General features: G+C 37.4%; 7 protein-coding genes across 10 annotated transcripts; 2 read left to right on the forward strand and 5 right to left on the reverse strand.

Moving 5' to 3' along the window:
* Positions 1–139: 139 nt before the first annotated feature.
* Positions 140–4,139, reverse strand: LOC105631989 (cysteine synthase). 2 transcript variants are annotated; one of them, XM_012214242.3, is made up of 11 exons: positions 3,998–4,139; positions 3,219–3,272; positions 2,960–3,069; positions 2,779–2,836; positions 2,417–2,680; positions 2,154–2,291; positions 1,953–2,004; positions 1,391–1,470; positions 997–1,056; positions 763–843; positions 140–520 (listed from the first exon to the last, which is right to left on the reverse strand). In XM_012214242.3, the coding sequence occupies exons 2-11, from the start codon at positions 3,258–3,260 to the stop codon at positions 428–430; spliced, it is 978 nt and encodes a 325-aa protein (XP_012069632.1). In that variant the 5' UTR covers positions 3,261–3,272; positions 3,998–4,139; the 3' UTR covers positions 140–427. The 2 variants fall into 2 exon arrangements, with proteins under 2 accessions (XP_012069632.1, XP_012069631.1); XM_012214241.4 differs by lacking the exon at positions 3,998–4,139 and adding an exon at positions 3,483–3,781.
* On the forward strand, positions 3,997–6,206 carry LOC105631991 (Ribosomal L18p/L5e family protein). Of its 2 annotated transcripts, none has more exons than XM_012214243.4 (2): positions 3,997–4,134; positions 4,298–6,206. In XM_012214243.4, exon 2 carries the CDS (start codon positions 4,652–4,654, stop codon positions 5,732–5,734), a length of 1,083 nt encoding a protein of 360 aa, XP_012069633.1. In that variant the 5' UTR covers positions 3,997–4,134; positions 4,298–4,651; the 3' UTR covers positions 5,735–6,206. The 2 variants fall into 2 exon arrangements, with proteins under 2 accessions (XP_012069633.1, XP_012069634.1); XM_012214244.4 differs by having other exon boundaries at positions 4,010–4,147.
* A 332-nt stretch (positions 6,207–6,538) lies between these two features.
* Positions 6,539–7,209, reverse strand: FDC1 (2Fe-2S ferredoxin-like superfamily protein). The gene has a single exon (XM_012214240.4). It carries the CDS (start codon positions 7,203–7,205, stop codon positions 6,624–6,626), a length of 582 nt encoding a protein of 193 aa, XP_012069630.3. The 5' UTR covers positions 7,206–7,209; the 3' UTR covers positions 6,539–6,623.
* Positions 7,210–8,257: 1,048 nt separating this feature from the next.
* Positions 8,258–12,101, reverse strand: LOC105631987 (FRIGIDA-like protein 4a). The gene is made up of 3 exons (XM_012214239.4): positions 10,978–12,101; positions 9,636–9,808; positions 8,258–9,046 (listed from the first exon to the last, which is right to left on the reverse strand). Exons 1-3 carry the CDS (start codon positions 11,876–11,878, stop codon positions 8,558–8,560), a joined length of 1,563 nt encoding a protein of 520 aa, XP_012069629.1. The 5' UTR covers positions 11,879–12,101; the 3' UTR covers positions 8,258–8,557.
* A 2,405-nt stretch (positions 12,102–14,506) lies between these two features.
* Positions 14,507–22,040, reverse strand: LOC105631986 (RNA recognition motif XS domain protein). 2 transcript variants are annotated; one of them, XM_012214238.4, is made up of 3 exons: positions 21,063–22,032; positions 17,000–17,307; positions 14,507–15,198 (listed from the first exon to the last, which is right to left on the reverse strand). In XM_012214238.4, exons 1-3 carry the CDS (start codon positions 21,929–21,931, stop codon positions 14,846–14,848), a joined length of 1,530 nt encoding a protein of 509 aa, XP_012069628.1. In that variant the 5' UTR covers positions 21,932–22,032; the 3' UTR covers positions 14,507–14,845. The 2 variants fall into 2 exon arrangements, with proteins under 2 accessions (XP_012069628.1, XP_089580489.1); XM_089724363.1 differs by lacking the exon at positions 14,507–15,198 and adding an exon at positions 15,831–16,177 and having other exon boundaries at positions 21,063–22,040.
* Positions 22,041–22,168: 128 nt separating this feature from the next.
* Positions 22,169–23,864, forward strand: LPA19 (photosystem II 11 kDa protein-like protein). Its single transcript, XM_012214235.4, has 4 exons — positions 22,169–22,288; positions 22,552–22,744; positions 23,012–23,415; positions 23,514–23,864. The coding sequence occupies exons 2-4, from the start codon at positions 22,657–22,659 to the stop codon at positions 23,649–23,651; spliced, it is 630 nt and encodes a 209-aa protein (XP_012069625.1). The 5' UTR covers positions 22,169–22,288; positions 22,552–22,656; the 3' UTR covers positions 23,652–23,864.
* Positions 23,815–27,040, reverse strand: LOC105631985 (imidazoleglycerol-phosphate dehydratase 1, chloroplastic). The gene is made up of 8 exons (XM_012214237.3): positions 26,743–27,040; positions 26,514–26,647; positions 26,326–26,430; positions 26,120–26,212; positions 25,514–25,588; positions 25,179–25,241; positions 24,742–24,851; positions 23,815–24,153 (listed from the first exon to the last, which is right to left on the reverse strand). Exons 1-8 carry the CDS (start codon positions 26,960–26,962, stop codon positions 24,126–24,128), a joined length of 828 nt encoding a protein of 275 aa, XP_012069627.1. The 5' UTR covers positions 26,963–27,040; the 3' UTR covers positions 23,815–24,125.
* Positions 27,041–27,534: the final 494 nt, after the last annotated feature.

Genomic DNA, 27,534 nt, shown 5'->3' on the forward strand with positions numbered 1-27,534 from the left:
CATAATGTTATTTATTTCTTATTTATTTGCATCTTCAACACTTATCTTGAGTAAACAGTTGACGACAGATGGAGTCCTTTAAAGAATGGAACTTGGAAGATCACTTATATAAACAAATAACAATCTTTTAGAAATATGATTTCATTCTCGAGAACACAAAAAGTTATTTATTATTATGTAATTATAAATATTAGAAACATTACAAATAATTGCAATACATTTGTGAAAATAACGCGAGGAACTCGCTGCTTAATTAACAAACCATAGCAAACATAAGATATAAGGCATTAAAATGCTGTTTCGAGGAAAGAAATCCTACAAATTTTTAGGTCTAAGCTAATATTATGAGCAGAAGTAACTGAACTTCTGTCTTGTACCAACTGAAACACTGCATCAATTTGAAACTAGCTTAACACCAGTGAATAGCTCAGGGCTCAAATGTCATGCTTTCAGCCTCTCGTCTGACCGACTCAAAAAGCACGGAGGACAGGTACCTCTCTCCAAAGCTTGGAAAAATCACCTACACAGATTTATAGATGATGATAAGTCGAACTTTGTTGTTAAGTTACACAGAATGAAAATGATGCAAGTAAAATCAGTTAACTGATGTTTTTTATTTTTTTCATGGATCATATAAGAACTTCATAAATTAATTGGGAGACAAAATTGACTCCAGATTCCAGTAGAGATTTGAAGTAAGTTTGGCAGTCAGAAAGTTATCATAGATTTTGAAGGGAACGGTCAAACAACGGTCAAACTTACAACAATAAGTTTTCCAGCATTCTCTGGCCTCTTTGCAAGCTTAACTGCAGCAGCAGTGGCAGCACCAGAAGATATTCCCACCTAAACCAAAAGTTCCCATTTTTCAGATGAAATGAAATGGAAAAAAAAAAAAAAATGGAAGAATTCAAAATGAAGATGTGGAGATTACGCAATAGAAATACTGTGATATCATATTGTTTAAATCACAGTTGGAAACCAAAGGGGAGAACTTACAAGCAAACCTTCTTTTAGTGCAAGAAGCTTTGCAGTTTCAATTGCTTCATCACTTGATACCTGCAAAATTGTACAAACTCAGTTGGGTAACACCTGAGACATTCAAATTACTAATAAGGCTGTGTCTCAGGAATCAAAACAAAATTAGAATTTTTATCTGTTAAAATGGCACAAATATCAAGTATCAAATAGGGGAAATATATTAACAGTTCATCTCCATAAAAAAAAAAGCATTGTCCTTAATCGTCGAGTCAACCATATGAGTCTGCTAATCTGAAATCAAGGTTATACTACTTACAAAGTGCTTCTCAAAAATTATGAGTAGATAATTCATAAGAATTAGGTGGTTCAGTCCTGAAATAACTGAGAGTAACAAATAATCCTTGAGCCTTACTTGAACAACTTCATCAATGATATCAACTTCCAGAACTCCTGGGATGAAGCCAGCACCTATTCCTTGGATCTTATGCGGACCTAGAGAATGAGATGAACACGAGTGATTCATCAAATAAAAAATGGCCAATAAGATGAGAAAACCAAGTCAACTTTCTATTTCAGGTCAATACACAGAAAACAGGAGCAAGAGGAGAAAAAAAAAACGCTGAAAAATCATTCTTAAACACAAATAAAAGCTCGCTCTTGGAGTGGAGAATCTAATGAAAAAAGGTGTATAAGTTAGAGGAAAATCCTTCTTCTGTTTGCCTATTCTGACACTGGTTTTACTAAGCTTAGATAATGTAGAAGATCTGCTATTATGCATATTGCTGACAAATGTCAGCAGTTTGCAAATCACTGCACAATGGGGCATTCCCTTCTCTCCTATAAAGAATTCAAGTCAACAATAATGAATTGTAGTTATGATTGATATCTCAAAACTATTCTGTAGGATATGAAGCAAAATCACATGCTGTTTTAAGGAATTATTTAACAAATGCATCACACTGAAAATAACTGACCAGGTTTTCCTCCAGATAAAACAGCGCTTTCAACTGGTTCCACACCATACAACTACAGAAAATGGGAGAAAACAAATGCCAAATGAGGGTAATAAAAGAGCAAAACTCTGAAGTCAATACGAGTAACAATTTTTTCAAAGTCATGCTGATTAATGAATTTTACTGTGAATTGACATTTATAAAGAAAGGTTAAGAGCCTACCTTAATGTTAGGATTCTGCTCTTTTAGGTATTTCCCAGCACCTGTTATGGTTCCCCCAGTACCAATCCCTGAAACAAAAGCATCAACTTTTCCTCCTGATCCTTTCCATATTTCTGGTCCAGTAGTCTCATAATGTATCTACAACAATTAAAAACAGACTTGAATCAATTAATGTTCAAACCACCAACTGCATTAACCAAAACAAAGCAGTAATGATTCAGCCGAAAAAAAAAAAAAAAAGAAAACAAAAACAAAAAGAGCACCTTTGGATTGGCACCATTTTCAAACTGCTGGAGCATATAAGCATTGGGTGTCTTGGCCAAAATCTCTTCAGCCTTCTGAACAGCCCCTTTCATGCCCTTAGCAGGATCAGTAAGAACCAATTCGGCTCCAAAAGCACGGAGAATAATCCTCCTCTCAAGACTCATAGATGCAGGCATCGTGATAATAAGCCTATATCCTTTGGCAGCTGCCATGAATGCTAATCCTATCCCAGTATTTCCACTAGTGGCCTCAATCAAAACACTCTTCACCAACCATTTCACGAAGCAGTCAAAATCAACATCACATGAAATGCGAAATGACACTGACAATCAATACATTCATTTTCAAAACAATAACTAACCTGTCCTGGAGTGAGTAGGCCTTTGGCCTCCGCATCTGAGATCATGCTGTAACCAATCCTGAACATTAACCCAAAACAATCAGCGCCCAATTTTTTTTTTTAATACAATTTAGCATCCAACTGATAATTAAGGTAAAAACCAACGCCAAAAAGAGCGATACAAAGCATTTAAAGGTGAAACCTGTCTTTGACGCTAGAGCATGGCTCCATCATTTCCAGTTTAGCAGCAATACGAGCAACGCAACCATCCACAACATGGTTGAGATATACCAAAGGAGTTTTGCCAATTAGCTGTGAATTTAAATTTGGAAAAAAAAAAAAAAAAAAGAAACAGAAAGGAAGACATTAATAAGCTGAAGAATGTAATTGTCCATGAGGAAGATGGAATTTTGACCGCCGGTTCAATATAACTTAAATTCCATCCGGTCAGTATAACTTACTTCAGTTACATCTTTAGCGATTTCGTATTTCTCAACCGCCATAGCTTCCGATTACTGCAATTTAAAAAAAAAAATAAACAATTAATAAACAAATGACATCAAATATTCACACCAGCCAATCAGAAATCATTAAAGCGCAACGAAATCCATATTTAAAAAAAAAAAAAAAACATTTGATTGTTTTGTTTAATAAATTATAAATGAGCGATTAACTGCATATGATTAAAGGAAAGAAACAGCAATTAAGAAGGGGAAAACAATCACCTTTGAGGTTTTGACAATGACAGAATTCTCAAAGAAAATTTGAGGAACCTGTGGGCTGGAGGGTTATACTGTTACCATATACTCTGCCTTGGAAGAGAAGAGATGAATAGATATTTTCGATCCAAAAATGGAAAAGACAGGAGGATTTTTTTTTTTTATTTAAATTATGTATCTGTCCTGATTTTATGACCAAGTTAACAGTGAAAATGCTATGATCAAATACAGTCAAAGTATGAATTGGAAGGATGGCGTGATGATACGGGAGCGACGGGACCATAACAATTCACCGAATAAAAATCTATAATAAAAAGTTGACATTTTTGTTCGTTTGTTTTTTTTTTCTGGGATAAGATAAATAATGAAGATTATAAAAAAAATAAATAATGAGGAATTAAGATGAATGTGACCTGAATTATAAGGTCTATCAGTGTATTCAATTACAATTATAAAGTGCGCTTTAATTATTTATCTATTTTTATTAATACGAGTTCAAATTACCAAATTAGGGCCTCAACCTGTGGAAAAACGAAGGTTTTGCTTTTGCCAATTGCGTCGCCTTTGTGCCCCTTTGCTTAACGAGCTTCCGACTGTTGAGTCGCTGCGACTGCAAAATTACGACTGTGCCTCTGCGAATGTCTGAATCTCCATTCAGGTTTGCTCTACAAGTCAGGACTATTCTTTCCTTTCTCTATCATTTTCTTTTTCCTTTACTTTTAGTTTTTAATCAACGAATTTTATCACCCGTTAACGATCGGCTTATCAAATTATTTGGTTGAAGATTGAGTGCATCTGATATAAAATGTTAATTGTTTTAGGTCTGGTTCCTTTTGAATAATCAAAGGGTAAAATTTCCCGTCTTGCGGCTGTCGAGTCGTGGAGTCCACAATGTCGAGGTCGATAAATCTATTTTCGGTAGTGTCCAAAAGCCACAGCAAAATCAAGGTTGTTAAAAAATTTTCTAAATCACTGGAATAATTTCTAAAATGCTGTGGCGGCGTTATAGAAAATCACGACACTTTATGCCTGGGAAAGCAGATGAAGTTGTAGCGACTGCTTCCAAAGACCATCATCTGTATCGTCTTATTGCCTGCCAGATGTTTGATGATTTGCCCATATGAGAATTGAATAATCTTCACTGCACCTTTTATTCCGAATTCAGCTTATCCAAGATGGCGATGCTACTGTGGAGAAAACCAACTAGTCTCACACTATTGAGTTCCCATTTTCTCTTGAAAGTTTGTACTTTCCGCTCAAAAGCTACAGCTGTTGTTGACAACACAGATAGCTCAGCCACAAAAGCATCAGTTGACAAGAGACAAAGTGCTTCGACGAATAATTCTAGTAAAATTCATGTTCCTCCATTATTCAGCGAAGAGAGACCGCATTTGGATGGTTATGATATTGAGCTTGTGGACAACGATACTTGGCAGGTTTCATCAGGTTTAGCCCATGTGTGGCGAGGATTGGATAAGGAGATGGGATTGGAATCTTATACTGAAGCATTTGACGAGCAGGTTGATGATGTAGCTTCTTTGCAGGATGACTCTGATTTCGATGAGATCGATAATATGAGAATTCGAGGCAATCTCTTTTATAAGCTTGACAGGGACTCAAAGGAATTTGAAGAGTATAGGTTTGACTTTCACAGGAAGAATTCCTCGAAGAGGAAGGATAATACTAAGGGAAAGGAAAAGGAAGAATCGGCAAAGAACAATAATTGTAAAGAAAACAAAAGGAACAGAAACCCCAGTCATAGTTCAGCTTTTGAAGTTGAAAAGTGTTCACAGATCGTAAAGATTGGAAGGGTTTATGATTTACTTCTTGATAATATGGTTGGTTCTAGTGGTATTGAGAAGAAGAAAGTGAGGACACCAACTTTCAATCAGCTTACAGCACCTTACCATGAACCTTTCTGCTTGGATATTTACATATCAAAAGCTTCTGTCCGTGCCTGCATTATTCACCGGGTCACTAGCAAGGTGGTGGCTGTGGCACATTCAATATCCAAGGATATAAAATTTGATCTGCGCTCGACAAGGAATGCAGCTGCATGTACTACTGTAGGAGCAATTCTAGCACAAAGAGCATTGGCAGATGATATTCATGATGTGATTTACACACCAAGGAAAGGGGAGAGATTGGAGGGTAAGCTTCAGATTGTGCTTCAGTCTATTATTGATAATGGTATCAATGTGAAAGTGAAGCTTAAGCAAAGGAAACCTCATGAGGTTAGTTTGTCACCAAGTGCTTAGGGCTTTATAGGCAATCTTGCTCTGTAGCTATGGTTATCCTGCTGCAACATTACATCACTGATTCTTGAAGTTGATATATTTCTGAGATAGTCCTACCTCAAAAGCAGAGTTTTATTTATGAGTTGCAAGTTTCTTGTTCTAGGAATAGCTATGATTCTTTTCAAATAGTACACGGAGGTTTGCTTTCAGCAGCCAGTTAATTCAAGGAATGGATTGAGTTGCAGTGCAGTGAAGTTAGCAGCTCTGTTTGCAGAGACAGGGATTCGCATAACCATTGAAAAAATAGAATAGTCTGTTCTACTTCTATTCATATGGTCTGGGAAATCACATGTATAAAAGCAAGTCAATTGATAGTAGAATAGTTTGTGGCCTTTGGATATGAAATGGATGATCTTGCAATTTTTCTTGTGTAATTATCTTATGTAATTTTGATGCATTAATGCAAGAATAAATTTTAACATTTTTGGATCAATGATTTTGAGCTGTTGGATTAAATTCATGCAATGGAAATATTATTAGTGAAGACTTCATCAGATTTGTGGTGAATTAATCACAACATAACAGCAAAGACTGTTTTCTGCATTTTGATTCAATTGCCAGCAACTTTTATTAGATAAGTTCCTAACCTTCCAAAATCATAATCAACTCCAAGAAGATATAGATTTCGGAGGATTTAAACGACATCCACCAGAAAATTTTTTAGATGAAATGTTTTCAGATTTTACTATGATGGCAGAATCGTTTATTTTTATGTTTTTTATACCTCAGCACATGTAATGAACAAGCAGCAAAATCTATTCGATATTTCCATGATAAGATAACCTTACTGTACTCAAATTCTGCGTTCAATATCAAAATCCTTAACTGAAAAACATCAAGCACATAAATTTCAGTCGTTAGATGTTGCCAGTTGCAATGACAACAGCTCATCTTCAGGAATGGTCCTAATGCGACAATCTGACCTTGGATAGGATGCACACAGAAGTGCATACCCACGCTCCACCACATCATCACTAAGCATACCTTCACTTTGGTCAATCTTGCCGCTTACTACCTTTGCTGGGCAAGTCATGCATACCCCAAGCTTGCAGTCATGGGGCACAGACAGGCCAGAGTCCAATGCCTTGGATAGGATGTTCTCATCAGGATCCACCTCAAGCTCTGTGGATTGGCCCTCATGTTCAATGACCACTTTATAAGACCTAACCGTAGTCTTCAAGGATCTGGCTGTTCTGTAGTTGAGTTTCAACGAAGGAAGTTTGATTGGCAACGCTTTTTTGGTGATAGTGAAGGAAGGAGATGGAGTGAAATTAAGGGTTGCCATAGATTTTTTTTTCTTTTTACTTTTTGGAGGTTTGAAGTGAGGGAAGCTCTTTTTCGGTTTGAAATGATGTGTGGTGCTTGATAGGATAAGGTTTTGGTGGGTGTTGAAGGTTTTTGCTCCCTCTGATGGGATTTGGCATCTGCCCATGTCCCACGGGTATTGTCTTAAAATAAAGAAAAAATTAAAAAAAATGAAAGAAATTTATTCCATTGATTTTTCTATACCATTGTAGCTTATATAACAAATTGATGATAACTTCCGCGGCGGAGAAAATGCTCGTTTATCATATCTTCACAAGATATGTAGAAGACCAACCATTGACTGTCCAACCACATTTTGCTTAGGCATTTTCATCAGAAAATTATAAAAGAAAACCATATACATGATTTTTTTTTTTTTTTGGTTACTTTTTCTTCTTTATCTTTTTTGGAGTTTGAGTAAAATAACGAGATATTTATAAGCATTAATAGTTACATAAAAAAATCTTTACAAACTTTGAAGAGTTAGATTAATATTTGAATATAATTAATAGGGTTTACGATAGATTTTCTTAACAGGAAATAAAATCCTATATGATCCTAAACTTTCAATGGGACAATTTTAAGTTCACAGGACACCCAATATTTTTAAGTGACGGCTTTAATCATATCTCAGCCGCCAACATTCTCTCCATTAACAGGACTAGCATGCCTAATCTAATACTGGAGGCATCACAGCAGCCTAAATTTTTTATACTTAAGAAGGCCAACTTTCACCTGAAGAAACCACTCGACCTACCACCTAACTGATAATTTTTGGATCAGAATGGAGGTCACCGGTCATTCCCCCAAACAGTTACACTTCGTAGCATCAATAAGGGAAAAGCAGCAGAGAAAAAAAAAAAAACACCAATAAAATCATTGAAGTTGCCTCTTTATGCTGTACCTGCCAAAACTATTTCATTAGCGACCCACTAACGCCAGAATCACCAGCTACTACTAAACAGCCTGTAACATTAGCTGTATGCTAAATACAGCCCCACCAAAAACACTGCAGCCCACAATAGCATATAATTATCAAGTGAAGATAGATATAATGGTGCTTCAATTGAATCATAAAGCCATCCAGTTCTGATTTTGATTTTATTAAAACCTTGATAACTTAATTTCTCAGGACACAGATGGCACCTGATCCAAATTGAAGGCAAAGGACACAAGATAGAAACAAGGGAGATTTTTCTACAACTAACCCTAACAATAGTAGTGGTAATATCAGTTCATCAACATCGTTATGCTTCCATCAGAGGATTACTTTCACAATCACCTAGAGCTACAGTTTGATCAACATTAGAAATACAGCTTCTTACCATGGCATAGCAAGAAGAACAGTTATAATTAACACACACATCGCTACCATTAAAAAGGTTAGTGATTACAAACAAGCCAGTTGAGAAAGCATTAAATGAGATTGGGGTCATCATATCAGTGGTTACCATCTTCAACTTCCAAGTAGTGTCATGTCTATCGGTAGTAAGCCTGCTGATAAGCTGGTGCGAAACCATTGCCATAACCTCCATATGCAGGATAATTCAAAGGAGCTCCAGGATATGATCCTGCCATGGGGGGAGGAGCAGCCTCTGGTGAGTATGCATAGGGAGACTGAGGGCTCCTGCTACCATAAACAGCTGCCGGAGAAGGATATGCAGGTACACCAGTAGGGTATTGAGTGTGCGAGGGAGACCTGACAAATGTTGGAGGTGCAGGGAAGGATGATACATAAGCATTTGTCAAACGTCCAGCCTTGGCTGGAGGCATTGGGCCACCATTGCTGGCACGTGTTCTTTTGTTGGCAGGGACTGCAGCTGGCCGTTTCTTCTCAGTCTTGGCCTTCTCTAACTGTTCAAGGCGTTTCTTGAGGTTTTCTGGTGGGAACTCGGCCTCTAGTTTGTATTCTTCAATGCACTTGATGACAGCCCGGAGAGCAGATTGCTCCTTTCTAGCAGCAAGGTGCTACAAGATTGATACAAATAACTATTAATAGAAAGTAATGACCTGGTTCCTCCTACCTATGCAGATATATTTATATAGTTCTATTCACCAAAATCAATGCAATCGTGTGATCACCCAAATATTACTTTTAACAAAATCATTTCATCCTGTCCCATGGTTCTAATGTTGTAAATACAACAGTTTAGACCAATAGGCAAATAAGACACCATTGCCTAATAAGACTCAAGGCAAGGCTGTAGATCGTCCTGGCCTACGGTTTAAATATTAAATGAGGATAACTAAGTGACACCCCAGTAACAATTTGAAAGAAATAATGTGCATTATCAAACATATAGCATACACGGAGAAGCATAAAGTAAGATACATGTATTTCAATCAGACCATATGCATAAGATGGAAATATTAACTAAAATAAGTGTGCTTTTCTTTCCAACACACATTTTGCAACTGTGCTTATTTGAACCAATACTACAATGAACATATCAAAAACAGAGACCTGCAATCCAATGTTTAATCCAGGAAAAGATGAATTTCTTAGAATAAGAAGCACCTTAATTATAAGGACAAATAAAATAAAGGGTTTTTATACCGCAGCTCGACCGGTATCTGGATCCTCCAAAATAGAAGCTGCAGCTTTCTTTGAGTCCTTCAAAAATTTTTTTAGCAATGGAACAGGGGGGAACTTATCCACAAGGCCAACTTCATAAGTAAAATGAACTGCATCAAGCTGCTGACCCCTACTAATTAGCTCCTCGATCATATCTGCAAATGACAATGGCTTGGAATCATCACGATAGTAAACTACAGTAGCCTACTAAAACTTACAGGATATGTCACATATTAATAATGTGCCCATAGCATACTATAGAGAAACAGAACCATGCAACAAGACCTGTGAATATCAATCAGAGATTTACACTTGAAGCGTTTGACATTAACTTACGAAATGAATGATACTTACATGCAACAATACGCATGTTAAATTCCAGTTACATTAAACAACAAGTGCTGATATTGCTTGCTTTTATAAAGAGGATTATAATATTGGAACTTGATGGGCACATATTTAAACTTGCACAGCTTTGTATAAGAAATTTATTTGTCATTCTACAAAAAGGAAGCTTTAGGATGACAAGCAGGCACAGATATCAGACCTGTGGTATTCTTTGGTATGACAGCAGCAAAATTGGCTCACTGAAGCGCCAGCATTAATTTATGAATATTAGTTTCTTCATTAAGTATATTGAGACATGAAACCAGAGAATCAAATTCATAATTGGAGCTAAATGATCTATATGACATGCAATGTTACTAATCTAATCACATACGAAATTTGGCTGACAACATACAGGAAGCATCCCCGACTTATCTTCAGCATGTAAGATTCATAGAAACACACCCACCCTGCTACCCCCTCCTCTTCTCCCTTCTTGTTGATGTTCTCTTCTCTTACTCACCGAACCCAGAATATGCACACTGCATATGATACAAAGCCATAAAAGTAGCTCTGTCTCTCTCACTCACGCATCTATAAACTCTTCCAAAGGGAAGACCTTACGCCATAAATAGTTACAATAAATTCAACATACATCATTCCGGTCTCTATCTCCACCAAAACTTTGGCAGGAACTCTATGGAGCACCAGTCTACCAAATTTTATTCAGATGCAAAGTTACAAACTGGACTCCCAAATTTGATCTAGTCAACTGGACCGTCTCCATTAGCTCTTAGCCAAAAAATAAAGAAAATCACGTGCAACTAAGACGTGTTTATTGGACATGAGGAAAGGATGATAGAGCGCTATAAATGAAAGAAGAAGTAGCATTTTCCAGAACAGACCATCATTTAAGCAATGAAAACCAAATTTTCAAAACATATGAAAAAAACAAAACCAGAAAACTAGGAAATTCGTACATATCGAAGCGACGTACCAGGCATTTTTTCACCCAAACCAAGTGAGACAGCAAGTTTAGGCATCTGCTTGCGCCAAGCAGACCCTACGACGAGCTTCCTGTACAAATCCACATCTTCCTTCTTCACAATACCAAAGGTGACCAAATGCTGCAAGAAAGTATGCACATCAGGAGTCTTCACATTCTCAATACCACCGCGCTCTTCCAGACTTCTCTTCCAAGTCTCAGCAATTTCCTTGGCCCTCTCCTTCACGCTCGGGGTCACTAACAGCCTGGACTTGCCTATCACCGGGTCCACGACTACCGGTATCAGGCTCTCCAAAATCAGCACGCAAGCCCATCCCAAGTCATTCCCTTTCTCCGTCCTTTCCCCCCTCTTATCCACTGGGAAAACTTCTGAAATTGCTTCCAAGACAAACTTAGACGGATCCACACACTCAGCCAGAGCTAACGGAATCTGGCTCCTCAACACATCAAGTTCCTTCTTCTTTGTTATCACAAACTTCCAGAACTCTCTCGATTCCATTTTCAAGCAGAAAGATTTCAGAAGCTGCAAGAGTCCATCGCCGTTATCCACCTCACCATCAGGATGGTCAAAATTGGGATTATCAAGTGACTTGAGAGCGGCTTCCCTGTGTTGCTCGACGCGTTTGAGTGCGATCTCAACGCTGCCGTCAATGGTGACCTCGCGCTTCTTGAGGGAGGCGAGAGAGGTCTTTGTTTGATGGTCTAGTGTCTGAAACTTGTTCTTGAGGGCCTCTGATTTCTTCTGAAGATTCTGCTCAAGAGACGAGAAATGGTCAGATAGCTCCTTCCAGAGAAGAGTGCAGCTGGTCATGAGAGAGGTCTGGCGCTGGAACTCGTCAAAGCTGGGCTGAGTCAACTCGGTTAACTCGCCAGGATCGGGGATCGACCCCATGGTTGGTGAGAATCAAACACCACAAGTAATCCAGTAGCTGAAAAAGAAGAAAGGGGAAGTGAAAACCCTAGAAATAGAGAGAAAGAAGAGGCACCGAGAGAGCATGAGGTGATAAAGCTAGGAGTAGAGAGAACAAGAGAGGAGGAGACAGTGATGACGTGGAAAGTTTAGGACAAGACACGTGTAATGGCAACCGAGAAAAAAGGCTGTAGAGGGAAGAGTCTAGAATGCGCCGGCTATGCGTAGGAACCGAGGTACGGTACGCCTATCTACGCACGAGCAGAGAAGGATGCGTAGGATAAGAGGCACCCAAGGAGTGACGTCAGATAAAGCGAGGGGATGTTTGGATGGAGTAGCGACAAGAGGGGATAACTTTCGCGGAAACCGAAGTTAGATCGTAAAAAAAATAAGAAAAAAGAAAAGCAGAGAGAAGAGGTATAGAGGTGAATTGGAAAGTTGGGCAAGGAGTGGGTCACCACCACTGACCACCACATGGGTGGAGTCAGATAAAGCAAAACATTTGCCTGCCCGTCTCTACTGCTATAAAAAAAAAAATATATATATATATATATATATATATATATAAAATTAAAAATAAAGGGGAAAGAATAATACAACAGGGGATGTACAGTTACTGTACAGTGAAGGTGAACCCAGTCCCAGAGAGTTCAGGGCATGCGCATCCATTCATCCGTGGTTTCAAAAATATCTTCTTTTAAAGGCTAATATTGAGAGAGTAATGGATACAAGGCTACAATGTACTTTTATAATTTCTTACCAGGATGAAACAGAGAGAGAGTATTGAAAAAAAAAATAGATTAAAAATTTATTCTTTGAATTAAAAATTAATATTATAAGTGTTGAAAGAAGTTTATCTCAACATCAATTTTAAAATCACTAGACTCGGACAGAGTGGAATGAAACGTGTGCAAATCAAAGAAAAGAAAAATTTTTTTTTTTTTTGTTTAAAAAAAATGGTGGGTCCCTTCCCTTGTTTTGAGAGATTAGGGAGGGACTTCGGATTCCAAACAGTAGTTTGTTGTTGTTTGGGATTGGACCCACATAAGGAGATAGAAGAAGTTTCAAAACTGTTATTTTCCTTATTTCTTTTTTATCCCTCAGTGAGTGAGTCTGTTGGAATTTGAATTTTGGTTGATAAGATAAGATTTTGAAACAAGATCAATAAATGGTTGTAGTCAATCTACGTAAATGATTATTAGTGGTCCACTCCCTAGTAGGCTTAATTGAATGACCATATGAGCATAATAATAACAATCAGTAAGTACTGAAGTTGCTAAGATTTAAATTAGCACTAGTGGGTTTCAAGTGCCTCATACATACATACATGCAAACACGGCCGTTGGCGGGTCTTCTGTCTATATATGATAGAGTCAATTTTCACCAAATAAAGAGTATCAGACATGGATTATGTTTTCTTTTAAGAATTGGCATCAGATACCAATCTCACATAAATACCACCAAACACATATAATGGAAAAAGAGAGGTGCTTTAGGTTAAAGTTATTGCTACTTGCCTTTCCAAATTCAGAATATGACAAAAACACTAGCAAGCTCAGAACAAACAGAGGTTAATTTAGACATAAATTAAATCTTATGCAACTTTAGTTAAGTTGAATACGCATAATACTTCCAATACTAGCATTACTTCAGAGATTTGGAGCCAATAAACAAACATAATTATGGCTGCAAATTTTTGTTCTGCCCCATCCATCCCCTTAAAAAAAAACATATGGATGTTACATGATTCCCTGAACCGCCCAAGGCCCCAAGCAGGGCCCAAGCATCAAACCTAAACCCAAGGAAATCATACACAGCCACTTCCGATGCAAGTAAACAATTCTCATTCCAATTTCCAATTCACCGCAAAGTCGCCCACTCAGAGCAGGGCCCAGACTTTAATTGTGAAAGAATGAAACTTCTATCTTACGCCTAAAAGAGCGACTACATAAAGAGGGTAGCAAATTTTAGACACAGGGCAGTTAAGGGCAACAATGATATTAGACAAGCATGCATTTATCTGGCTAATAAGAACACAAACATACAAGAAGATGAAGGCTATTGTGATAAGCTAACAGTTCAATCTCAAAGGAAAACAAATTAGGCCAGATCCAATGCTCAACTCGTACAATTCCCTCGTCTCCCATGGTTCTGGTATGTCGTCACTCCTTGACCCTAGTAAAAGGCAAAACATAACTATCTTATCTTCAATTTGAGAGGGCAACCCATCATATGATCACCAATATATCTGTGCTAGTGTCATTCATTTACAGAGCACAATAAGTTTTCCTGCTCCACCCGCATTATTTTTAATGTGACCTCCTTAATTAGATAGATACTAGTCCTATCAAAACTATCCAGCCTCTCTTGATCCTGTCACTTATCCTTTGCAAAAAATCTCTGATCCAGCATCATAATCACAAACCAACATGTGAAGTTTTTACAGAAATAGCTCTCTAGCATCTAATGAATCTTACCAAGTGTACATACCAGGCACCATCAAGCTATAGTGGTTTGCACAATCAATCACGGTGATGTAGTTAGCACAAATAATGACAACTCTCATGTCTAAGCATTGCTCAGACCAATAGCGGAGCAAAAGTCAAACAATTGCAACCTAAAGTTTTTTAAATTCTATTAGAACATGAGCAGTCCATTGATTAACAAATTAGCACCAATACTCCCAGAGTCTGCTTATTTTGAGTAAAATGTAAAGCTAGCATTAAGCCTACATGAAGCCGTTACTCGTATGCTACAGCAGATAATGGCAAAAAACTAGGGGATCAAAGACTCACAAACTAAATAATTAAAAAACTAGGTACATTTGTACTTGTCATTGAGCTACTTAAATATTGGTTGGGTGCACTATCACGTAATGTAGGATGGCAGGATTCAATCTCCTTGCTAAAAATAAAATCAGCTTTTTGTACCTTGTATATCATCTAGAATTTACTTGGATGATTTTAGTTCACTCTGGCTCTCAATGATGACCTTTTTCTTTGTTTCAAAATCAATCTTGTATAGATCCGCAGCTGTTCCAAGATAACCATATAAAATTCTCTTTTTCTCCCCACTCCGTTCTACCTGCACTAGGTTTGGATTTTTCTCGTCATCCTTACCCAGTGACATAGGCTGTATGCGTTCCCAAGCCTTATGCCCATGATTTTCTTTCTCAAAGTGCTCTGCCAGCCGCAGAGCCTCCTTCAGGCCCACTTGATCACCACTAAACTTTATGAGAGTTATGCCCAGATGACCATCTCTTCCATATAAAGACTTTGACTTGCCACCAAAACATCCAAGATCTGAAAAGCACCAGTTATAGAATTTTAAAAAAAAAAAAAAAAAGAAAAGAAAAAGCAAATTATTTCCCACCAGGCACATGAATTATGAAATATCAGCAACCAACTCTGGATTCCCTGAAACACTTTGCAGCCACCAGAAATTCTTTCAAAATTCAAAAACTTTCCCAAATATGAATTTGCCACTCGCATAGTAGCCACAAGCTAGATATCAACACACACTTGTCAAAAAACAAGATAGATTGAAGAATTTTCACCATATTCAATCATTCTAAGACAAAACCAAGCATCTAAGCAACCTCTTGATGTTGCATCCTCGTTTAAATAATAGTAAGAAATTCACATGGAGGAAAAATGGAAAAGTCAAACTAATAAAAGAGGGAGGCAAGACAGAAAACAGTACTACTGTAGTATTATAAAGTGCAAGATAGCATATATAGAAGGATAAGTACAGTTCAAAGAAATGGCCAATAGTCATGCAATAACTCATTAAACTATAAACTCTGAAGCAGGTTTATAGCACAACATAACTTGCAGTTATTTAAGTTAAAGAGCCAAACCTAAAAAAGGCATAACATTTTCTACTCCCACCTCATCTCTCATCCCACAAAACAAAATTGAATTATTTTGATGTGTTTCGGGAGAAATTCAATGTTTTATTTGGAGAAGAGAGATGTTACAAATTTTCATTTAGACCACATTTCTTTTGGAAGCCATAACTGTAATACAATCACATAATACCTCTTAGACAAAGCAAATAACAGACTTCCGTAAAATACCCTGACACAAGTCACATATCTACAAAGTTCTTCCACTTGGTAGTTAACAGTAGAAAAACAGAAGAAGCTAAAGTTTGTATTTAACAAATTGACTGCTAAATAATAATATTGCACATCCAAGGTGGTATTTTCAGAGAGAGACATAGAATTCAGAAAGAATGAGTATAAATAGCCATGAACGCTGCTGAAGACTGGTGCTGATTCTGCATGAAATCTCTCAAGTATAAATTCCAAAAATCCTCTTCACCATCAATATGATGTTTCTAAATTGAGTAGCACATGATTAGCCAAAATAGATTTATTAGATAAATGAATCACAAACTAAATAATTCAGCTTCAAGTGGCGGATATACTAAGACAGGCTAATCCTTGCAGGTTAAAGACAAAACAGATTGGCATTGGAGGCTCATAAAATTTTGAAGTAATAGACTAGGACTTGAAAGATTTAGCTACGAGTGAAATTGCATCCAATTAGCACAAGTAAAGACACCAATTTAAGATTTACCAAAGAATGAATCCAACTTAATAGGCAGGTTTCATTCTGATTTTAGCCTCCTCATGGAACAAATCAGTATCTAACCATCCAAAAGCAAGTAGCATTCCAGCACATTATGAATCCTGCCCTCCCCTGGTCCTAGTTCCCCTTTCAAACAGCCAATAAAAAAACTCTGGTTACTTCAATGCCTAGATATAGGGATTTCAGTAATAACATCGTCACCTGCTGCCTATATGTGGAATGGCAATGCAAGTGGGCTACTTCTCCAAAGGGAAGGGGTGAACATTTTGCAGTTTAAATGAGATAATTTTTTATATTTTTCCAAGTAAAATCATAACTATCTCCAAGCTCTTGCGCAAATTCGGGATGGGGTTGATGTAACTAGTAATATTGCTAATGGAACCTAAAAGAACTACAGCAACGTAGGAATGGCAAAGCATATCCTATCAGAATCAAACGATTACCTTGACCAGATGAATGTCATTGCATATAGCATCAATTACCAAAAAAGGAAAGGGGCGCATTATACCTCTTATTTTGATATCCATTGCTTTGTTTCCCAAACCTTCCATGCGCCCATCCTTACCCTTTCCTGTAACTGTGTTATGAATTATCACCGTGGGGGGCCACATAATCAAATCCTCCTGGTTTGCTGCTGCTTCATCAGCAGGTAAGAACTGATAGGCTTTTGCATTATCAGGGGGCTTTGAGTAATTCCATCCCATTAGGACACAGAGAGCTTTATGTAAGCCCAAGTGATCCACACGCAAGTCAGCATTATCTGAGTTGTACGTGTGCATTACAAGAGCATGCATGTCTGAGAAATCTTTGGAAGACCTGTAATTTTGCATGTCAAGGGCATTGAAGAACAATAATTCAGGTCTTCTCCCAAATATTGAATGAGCTTTACAAGTTCAGATAAACAGGCAGTCAAACAGAAAATTCAGCAGTCCTAAAATGAATACCAGCCACAAACAGACAGGTAAATACTTTGTCTACGCATTACAGAATCCAATACATTGGAGACTTCAATTGCTGGGATAGCATCATCAACTATGAATTCAAGTTAGCAGGTAGACTGAATCCAAGTAAATCAATTTAGGTGGCGGTTCTGTTGTGATCACTTTAGTATTATTGGACCCTCTTAAGTTCAAATGACAAGAAAAATATAAAAGGACAAAATTTGTTTATGGGGAACCTCCAAATGCAAGTAATAATTAGACGATCAAGGTTAACATCATGGTTCCTCCTGAACAAGTAGCACATCTTTGTACCATCCTGAGGCACGGTTGTGACAAGAAATGAAGGATCCAGAGTTAACACAAGGTTTAGAAAACCATGAGGTCACTTGTATGAACTGATGCATGTGGTAAAAAAGGACACAGAGGAAAGCAAAGGCAAACAATGACAGAGGGATTACTGAAAATTAGAGATGTACCAAACCAAACTTCACATCAAGATTTTTCGGATGAGGAATAGAATAAAAGGACTTCGGAAACAATATTGCCAGTAGTGGGGTTAACAAGATCAATTTTTGCTAAATAATGAGATTCGTACAAAATCAACCATAGGCAAAAGTTCAGTTGGCATAACTAGGTAGGAATAATAATATCATAGATCACCTATGCCATGAAATTAAATCAATTGAACAGGAACAGAAAATAATTCATAAATGGAAGACAAACGGAAGGATGATAATAGATTATGAGAAGATTTTAAAAAAATCATATCTATATTTCACTAATCACAGTTCCAAAGCACGTCAAAGCACCATATTCTCAGTTGAAATTTCTATTCAGTCAGTTCAGCTGAATGACAGGGACAACAAACTAAAGATGCATGACTTAAGGCAATTCCTGACATAGATTAGTACATACATAAGAAGTGTTACAAAGCATAACACTTGTAATGGTTAAATACAAAGATAAAGGGGGAGGGAGGATTAAACAGCAACCATAAGTTAACCGACTAAAAACAAAAAAAGACAGTATAGATAAGGATGCACCTAAAAGGTAATGGCATATAATTTTTAAGCTATTGGAGAACAAAGAAACAACCCTACAGTTACCAGAACCGCACTGCACTGTATTGAACTACAATAATTTTAGCTTAAAGCAAAATTATATATAATTATAAATAATGACTAGTGATAACCACATATGATTAATGACTAATGAGAACCATCTAGCTAATAGCCTATGAAGCACCAACGTTTTAGTTAATGCACACGTTCGCATGCCAAGTTGGCCTTCTCTGTCATAACACAAACATGCTCCTAGCACACAACTCACATGCTAATTCTTTTTTCAAAGAATAGTTGTGTCAGCATGTCTGAATTATGTACCCATGCCTAGTATGTAGCTAATAGACAAGTCATTATTAGCATTATAAATGTGAAGTCAAAGCCATTTCTCAAACAAACTACAACATGACAAAAACAAAAGTTATTCAAGTTGCCTTGTCTCAAGTATGAGACTCTGTAAGAATTTAAGGAAATGGAACCACACAAATCAAGCAAATAACAGCTCCATACTACACACTCCATAACATAAAAAATTAGAAATCACACGTAAGAAATAATGATTGCAACAAGTTTCCCCAACTAAAGAAAAAGAAAACAAGCGTATAAGCTTATAAGAACATAGAGACAAAATCTAACCACCCTATAAATGTAGTAAACTCTGTAAACAATTAGTCAATGAACCAGGTTTCTCAAAAAACAGAACAACTATAGCAATAAAGGCACCAGTTAAATAATGTAACCAGGATCATATGGTAGTTTAAAATAAAGGGGAAAATCTAAATCATAAAACAGAGAATAGAAGAGAATGACATACCAGAATAAATCCTAGAAGCAATCAAACAACAAAATTTAGTCCCCTCCCCCAAGGGGTTGAAATGAGGAAGAGAATTCAACAACCAGGTAACATGCGTGTACAAGAAAGTATATCAATATCTCAAAAAATATTACAAAAGAAGGCTTCAACCACCTTTGTCATTCATTGAAAAACCAGACACTAAAACTAAAAATTTCAAATCTCCAAGTAGATAACACATTAAAAAATTGCATTAAGAATTCATCCAGTTTTGATAAGTTAGCTAGCCTATGAGACATCAAAACTAGAAAGCAAAAGATAGAAGCAAACTTTATAAATTCAACACAACTATAAACTGCTACAAAACCCATTGAAAGACGGGGGTGGGCAGGTTCGAACTTGGGACCTTTTGGTTGCAGGAGCTCCTCCTTGACCATTTAGGCCAAGCTGTATTAGCTTAATCCATTTAAATAAGAAAAATGAAATGAAGTTCATCCAGGTTAACAAAAAAATTAACCCCATCAAGATTGATTGAGAACACATTTTGACTAGGGGTTAAAAATTGAGCAATTATCAATCATGGACACTAAATTTGCCCCTAAAAGTTCCCAAGCAAAAGAACAATTACAGCCACTGTAATTCAGACCAGAACTACCAATAAAATATTTACAATGAGTATCTCCAATAAAGGATATACGTCAATCATGAACGCTATAAAGAAAAGGGAAGATTACTGTCACCAACAAAGCCAACTTTATAAAGTTTACCTAACAAGGGATGCAGAAGTAAAATGCCCTAACAAAACAACAATGAAGTGCATTATCCCTGTAAAACATAATGAAAGATCCATAATTAAATGTTCCAATAAAATAACCATAAAAATGAGCTACAAACATTGTCATGTTTCTGTCATTAACTATCACTGTGCTAACACAATCAACCAATCAAATCCAACTCATACAACTGGATATTAGAACGTTTTAAGATTAAATAGAAACAAATCCAAGAAATGTGACTAAACAAATTTTCTACAAACAACATTAGCCTCAATCAGATGACCAAAATACGACATATGATGATGCTTAAACAGAAAGGAGCTTTAATTAATCATATTGTCCAAGTGGCCATTCGCAATGGAAAATGAAGGTACTCGGCATACAATATGACGCTCAACTTTATTTACCTAATCGAGGCTGATAAATTTGGTGTATACATTGTGCATTATTTATAAGAAATACACAAAGAAGAGCAACAGAAGCCACCGTGTTATCCTGAATCTTATATGCAAAGGCAATAATGCTTCATCAAATCATCAAATCAAAAGAAAAGAAAGCCCACATTCTCAGAAAGCTGATAATAGTTAACAAGTCACAGAAAGCTTTCTTTGCCAGCGTAGCTTGCAAGTTAGTTACTGACATAACTCAACTCAAGTTATTTCTTGCAAATAGTGCACCTAATTTCTAGTTAAGCTTAACCACAGCACATACCTAACTATATAATGCATGAACTGAAAAGTAAATTAACACCTACAGATACAATACTTTTATACCAAACCACTACTTAGTTAGACGCCCAATGGCCAACCATACACACTAATGAAGGGGGGAAAATGCTCAGAACACTCAAAAACTCTAAACTCCTTTGTGCTCTCTCTGAAGTTTTATAAGAATTTCGACAACCGGGATGAGAAAAGCTGCATGTTGCAATAATATACAGAGAGCAAAACACAAAATAATGGAGAAACAGAAAATCAAGTACAGCCTAAATGTAGCAAACCTGCCACAAGCCACACAATGAAGGCGGCCCTGCTTCCCGTCCTCCAAGTAACGCTTCCTCTCCGCCTCAGTCTCATTAATCACCTTAGCATAATGCAAAAACGCCTTCTTTAGCTTAGTCTGGTCCACTTCGAGATACTTATTAACTGCACCAACATTGTCACCAGCAATTCTCATATATTTCCCAGCTCTCGGTTCATCACCCGAATTTCTCCCGAACGGACTGCTTGGCCCAGCCAAAAACACACTGCGATGATCCTTTCCCGCCGGATAAAGCCCATTAGTATTATTACCATGCCTGAATTCTTCCTCGCCGCCAACATACTTCCTCTTCATAGAAGCGTTCCGTCCGTTACTGTTATCCCGGAATCCTAATCCTTCAGGGCTCATCGGAGGAAAGCGGGGACCACCTATACTATTAGGGAGGTCGGGAGTGGGCCCCATGGGGAGGAACCGTGGCGGCAGCATTGGACGAGGAGGAAAGTCTTGGTAATCGGGAGGGAGAGCAAAGTAAGAACGGACGCTGCCGTCTGCTAGGACAATAGTGCGACGCTCGAGCATATGAAACCCATAAGCAGGAGGAGGAGGTGGACCGAGGTCCGGCAAATGGAATGAGGGTCCCTGTAGAGCAGCGACTGAGCCTGTCGGAGGCGTAGCGGCAGTAGGCTTGGGAGATGGACCGGTATTGAGCTTGGGCGAAGGATTTGTATTCGAAGTGGGTTTGGAGGGTTTCAGGTCATTGGATTTCGAGTTTGACGACGGATTATTATTGTTTGCTGTAGCGGAAGACTCCCACCTGGATTTGCGGTGAGAGGCAGAGGAAGAGGAAGGCTTATCGAACGAGGACTTGTGGTTTCCACCACCGGCCATCCTCTGAAAACTCTGTGGATTTAAGCTATTTCATAACAACTAAAAAGTAATACAGAATCAACGAAGAAAATGAGGCGAGAGAAGCTGCGTTTATGCTCAATTTTTGGGGAAGATGGTCCCGTTGGTGGGGACGGGAGACAAAGTTGTTGGTCCCGCTCTCAATTTAGCATAGTCTACGGCGTCGTATTGCAAATGATTCCGTACCATATTTTACTATGACTAATTTATCCCGACTGCATCGCGTGAAATACCAGCTGTGTCCATTTGGATAAAGAAGCGCTTCTTCTACTTTCAAGAAGGGAAGGAAGTAGAGGTAGAGATTGAAGGCAAAGTTCTACTCTCTCTGCGCTGCTGCTGGTATTTACTTTCTTCTACTTCTCTTTTTGTTTTGGTTCATTGTATTGTTTATATTTTTCTGCTGATTATTATCCGCATATCATAATTCATCTCTATGGTTCATTTGAACGTAACATATTAGATTTCAGTCTCTGCAATTTCAAACTTGTTGTTAGTTGTTTCCGGATTGGTATAGCTCAAGACTGGCACTAAGTACAGTATATGTTGATTCTCTTATTTAAGCTTGTGATAAGAAAAACCTGACTGATACATGTATTATGAAGGCTATACTTAAGTGCATGGGGTAGCAGAAGTCAAGAAATTGCTGTTGGTTTTATGAGATGCAGTGGATTTAGCTGCTGAACTTGGTCAAGATCAAGGAAGAAGAAATGGCTGTCAATGTGATTCTTGCAGCAAAAATATGCCCCTCCGTTACTTGCAAGACGAGTATGAAAAGCTATAATTGCAATAATGACTGTAAGTAACCATCGTCCTAAAACTTGTTAAGACTATGCTTTAGAACTGTTTACACATAGTTAATGCATAATCCAATGTGGCCATTTTCCAGGTTAGGAGGAAAAATATTACCAATTTGGAGTAATTTCAAAAATACTTATCAATATGACTTAATGGGCTGATTAGAAAAAATATTGTCCAGAGCATCAATTACTCGAGTCCCTAGTGACTGAATTGATGTTCAGTTGGTAATGTCTGTTTCATTAAGAGCGTTTCTGCAACTTTCAGATAAGCTGCAATCAAGAAGTAAATTTGTTCTGTTGTCTCAAGCTGCTCCTCCAAGTCGTCGGCATATCCTAGTATACAGTGCTTCATTTCTTGCAATTCTGAATTTAAATTGCATCTTAACGCCATCACCGGTTAGAGCTGAAGATGAGCCAAACGAGCAAAAGGAAAATGGAGTTGTTGGGGCTATTAAATCTTTGTTTGATCCTAATGAGAAAACGAAATCTGGCAAACTGTTGCCGAAGAATTACTTGAAGTCGGCAAGGGAGGTTGTAAAGACATTACGGGAGTCATTACAGGAAGACCCTAAGGATATTGCTAAATTTAGACGAACTGCAGATGCAGCAAAGGAGTCCATTAGAGAGTATCTGGGGAGTTGGAGAGGACAAGAGAAGGTGGCTCGTGAGGTATGTGTCAACGAGTAGTTTATTTGTTAAGAGTTCAAAATTTTGCTTTGCATTCTGTCACTGTCATTCATTTGTAACCTTGTGGTTCATGGTGGCAGGAATCGTATATTGAACTAGAAAAGGCAATCAGATGTTTAGCCAATTTCTATTCTAAAGCTGGCCCATCTGCACCGTTGCCTGGAGAAGTGAAGTCTGAGATATTAAATGATTTAAGTGCTGCTGAAGAATTTTTGTAGCAGTTAAGTGAGCGATTTACCGAAACTAGATCTGCTTTGAACCAAGCAGATCTCAGGATTGCAAACCCAGGCAGCATTCTCTTAACTATGTTATCAACCTCTATTTCGTGGGTAAAGGAAAATGTATAACAACTGAGTCCACAGTTTTCACCATTGCAAAGCATTTATAGTTCATAAATACTTCTTCCATGCGTCTGGAATTTTATTTCTTAATGTCACATGATACAAACTAGTCATGAGCAAATGTGCTCCTCACAGCTTCAAGTTGCCCTAACTAAACAGCGTTCGGTAAAACTATAATATAGAGAGGCAAACTCTTTATCATTCTTGCTTCGACATATCTTGTATTTGTGCTCGACAGATTATTCCGAGCAGAGATCACTAAAGTACGTTTCGCTGATGCATTCATGAATTCACTACTGGTGAAACCTGAAGGCCAGACAAAACCATCCTTGGCATGATCATCAACATGCATCAAGCTCTCGACAGAACCCCCTTTGAGCTGCACACCAAAACAGGACACAATTTTAGAGGGTAATCTGACACAATACCACGAGTTTATATTAACTGATTTAGTCCACCTAGACATCAAAAGTTGTTGCACTGGACGCCTTCTCAGTATGCATATGAGAAAGAAATCATTTGAATGCCAAATATCACTATAATGTTCTATGAAATAGGCTGTCTAATAGACGGTGGACAAGCTAAAATAAAACACCAAGCATATACGGTAAGGAAAGAGGGAGAGGAGTGTCCCCATCCAATGCTTCTGAAAATTGCTCGACTACTTGCTAATGTTTTTGGTATAATATAGTTATAAATACCAAAATTTGATACCATGATTCAAAACTCCCAAAAACCTGTTGATAAACTCACGATTAGCAGATCAAGGTGTCACAAACAAAGATGAAAATGGAAGAAAAAAACTAAGTGATCTTATAACCAGTCATCACAATTTTTTACTAATGTAAATAGTATAACACTCTTGCATAACTAGTTCTTACCATCAAATTGAATCTTAATCCGAAACATCTTCATAAGGAAAAGACATTCATCCAATGCCAATGTGGTTTAAAAGGAGATATCATACCTTGGCACAGTCCCAAGACGGCGAGGGTCATATTCTGTTGCTTGACGAAGAGCCCTAGCAAATGCTTTGAAGGTTGCTTCAATAATATGATGAGAATTTCTTCCAGCAAGCTGTATTCAAACAGTGTTTGTATATACTATTAGAACTTAAAAACATAAAAGTGAAACAGAAAATCAATACTAGAAGCATTATGGCCAAAAAACCATCAAGTCTAAACCATAAAGTGAGAAAAAGTAGTAATGAAAGTGATGCTGGAATAACATTTAAACTTTAATTGCATGAGAAGACGATAATTACTGAACACTAAGTACTAAGGTTATCCAGTTGGCACATTTTATTATTTATTTCTCTTCTTTTTAAACGTTTTCCTGCGATCAAGAATACTTGGATTCTTTGAGTTGAAATGAATATTTCTAAGAGCCTCTCGAAAATATTACCTGCCGAATGTGAAGTGTCATGCCAGAAGTATTCACCAAAGACTGGAAAAAGTGCTCCACCAACTGTAAAAGAATGGTGCAATAAATAACCACCGAATTTGAGTAATGAGGAATTTCAACAAAAGAAAAATTCAAAAATATGAAGGGAAGAACTCAACAACTAAGTCAGAGCAATGTGTAAGAATTTGTAAAGGTGTGAATTATATTATATCTAGTTGTCAACTCCACACAATTTTCAGCAACATTTGCAAGTTGGTAAACAAATTCTTTTTAAAAAAAAAAGAGGTTGTAAACTATTGCTGTAGAAAAGGAAAAAAAGAAAAAAAGCGAAGCACCTGAGTGTCGTATGTTCCAACTCTTTGAGTGGGAATTTGCAAATCATAACTCAAATGTGGCCGTCCAGATAAATCCTGAAAGTATTAAAAAGATAAAGAAACTTTCAAATGAACATTTAGTATAGATTTACAAAAGTCAACAAATGACATTGTCAAGCAAACAAAGTAAATAGGTGCATATTCACAACTTTGCTACAATTGCAGCATTTAATGCACAACTTCCATAAAACAGCAGAGACTTCATCCTGTCTGAGTTCATCGCTCATTTAAAAGCATTCCTATCATACACAGAACCTTTTCTTGTTTAGCGGACTATTTCATTTGCCCACCTAAAAGTAGTAGCTTCTATAAAAGACTAGGTGTCTTTAGAGCATCTAAAATCAGCATAATCTCTATAGCATATTGCAATCAAGTATAATCCTTGGAACAGTAGCTCCACAAGTTATGATCAACCTTGTTGAAAATTTACCAACTTGAGAGGTATCAAAGTCAAGTCTATCTATCATTGGTGACAGTATCACCCATATCTAAAGTGTAGCATGCAACCTTTTTTTCTTTCTCCATTTCCAATTAATATGAACATGTAAAGAAAACTACTGCACGTACCAAGGAAACATGTACTAATGCCTCATCTAGAGGAGCTGAAAAGTCACCAAACCGATTAATTCCCTTTCTATCACCAAGCGCCTGCAGCAATGCCTGTAGACGAAGCAAAACTTCACATACAGACACTGAATATGTTTAAGCAAGCAAGGCATGACTTAATATCTGAACTAATTAAAAATTTCTTGCAATATACAAAAAGCCATTACCGTTCCAATAGCAAGTGCAACGTCTTCATTAGTGTGATGATCATCAATGTGAATGTCACCAGTTGCCTTCACATGAATATCGAACAGCCCATGCGAAGAAAGTTGCTAAAAAGATAAAAAGAAAAAGTTAAAAGAAAACACAAGCAACACACTCAACATTAACATATAAAACAAATCGAAAGTACTACATCTAACATGTGATCGAGAAATGGAATTCCGGTACTAGAATCAGCGATTCCTGTACCGTCCAAGTTTATGTTCACGGAAACATTAGTCTCTCTGGTGACTCTCTTCACTTCTCCAATTCGTCCTTCTCTTCCAACTGAGAACAATAGCACCATTCAGCTAATACTCAAAGCGATAAAAACAATATAAAACTGTGAAGAAGTGAAAATACGATTAGGGAAAGAGATTTACCGGATTCAATTGGAGAAGAGGTAACGGTGGAGCCGTTGTCTTGGGATGAGGAGGCGCGGAGAGTGGATTGGGAGTCCATTTGAATAGGAGTTGAAGAGAAGATTGGATAATGAATCCGCGTGGGCAATAGATTTCTCGGAGAAATTCTGACCTTAGGTTTATTACTCGGTAAAGGTAAGGAGGAGCTGCTCCGGAGGGGAGCGGAGACTGAGAGCTCCATTTCGTCAAAAAAACCCGGAGAGAAACAGAGGGCAAGATTTTAATTTTTGCCGTTACCGTATAAGCTGAGCTACCAACAGTGTCGTTCGGAAATTTACATTCAATTTTAATTTTAATTTTCCAATTTGGTTAGAGCCTAGAGGGATGGATGTGTAAATATTTCACTACATTCCACACAAAATAAAATAATGTTTTGAACTTAATCTATTTCCTAATTATGTACTAATTGGTTTGAAGTCCTATAAATTAAAATTATTAATGATATAGTATTGTATTAAATCACTAATTACAAATGGTCGACAGTCCAATGTATTGATTCCACTACTCACAAACTACGTCTACGCCTATGTAGCAAGAAACTTGGCTCCCGTGGCAGAATAGAGAGCTTACAAGAATTGTGCTGCATCTGAAGAAAGCTTCTAAGAAACAGTAGATAGCCACAACCATGTTTCAGTTTTAATATATATAAATAAAGCAAAAGGATGAATCTGTTTAGGAAATATACATGCATGGGATAAGTAGCAAGCATTCTAATTCGACATGCAGAAACAGAAAAAAAGAATGCCTGGGAGA

This window comes from Jatropha curcas, chromosome 7 (genome assembly GCF_041381405.1).
Source record: "Jatropha curcas cultivar XTBG-Jc1 chromosome 7, XTBG_Jcur_1.0, whole genome shotgun sequence".
Classification (NCBI taxonomy): Eukaryota; Viridiplantae; Streptophyta; class Magnoliopsida; order Malpighiales; family Euphorbiaceae; genus Jatropha; species Jatropha curcas.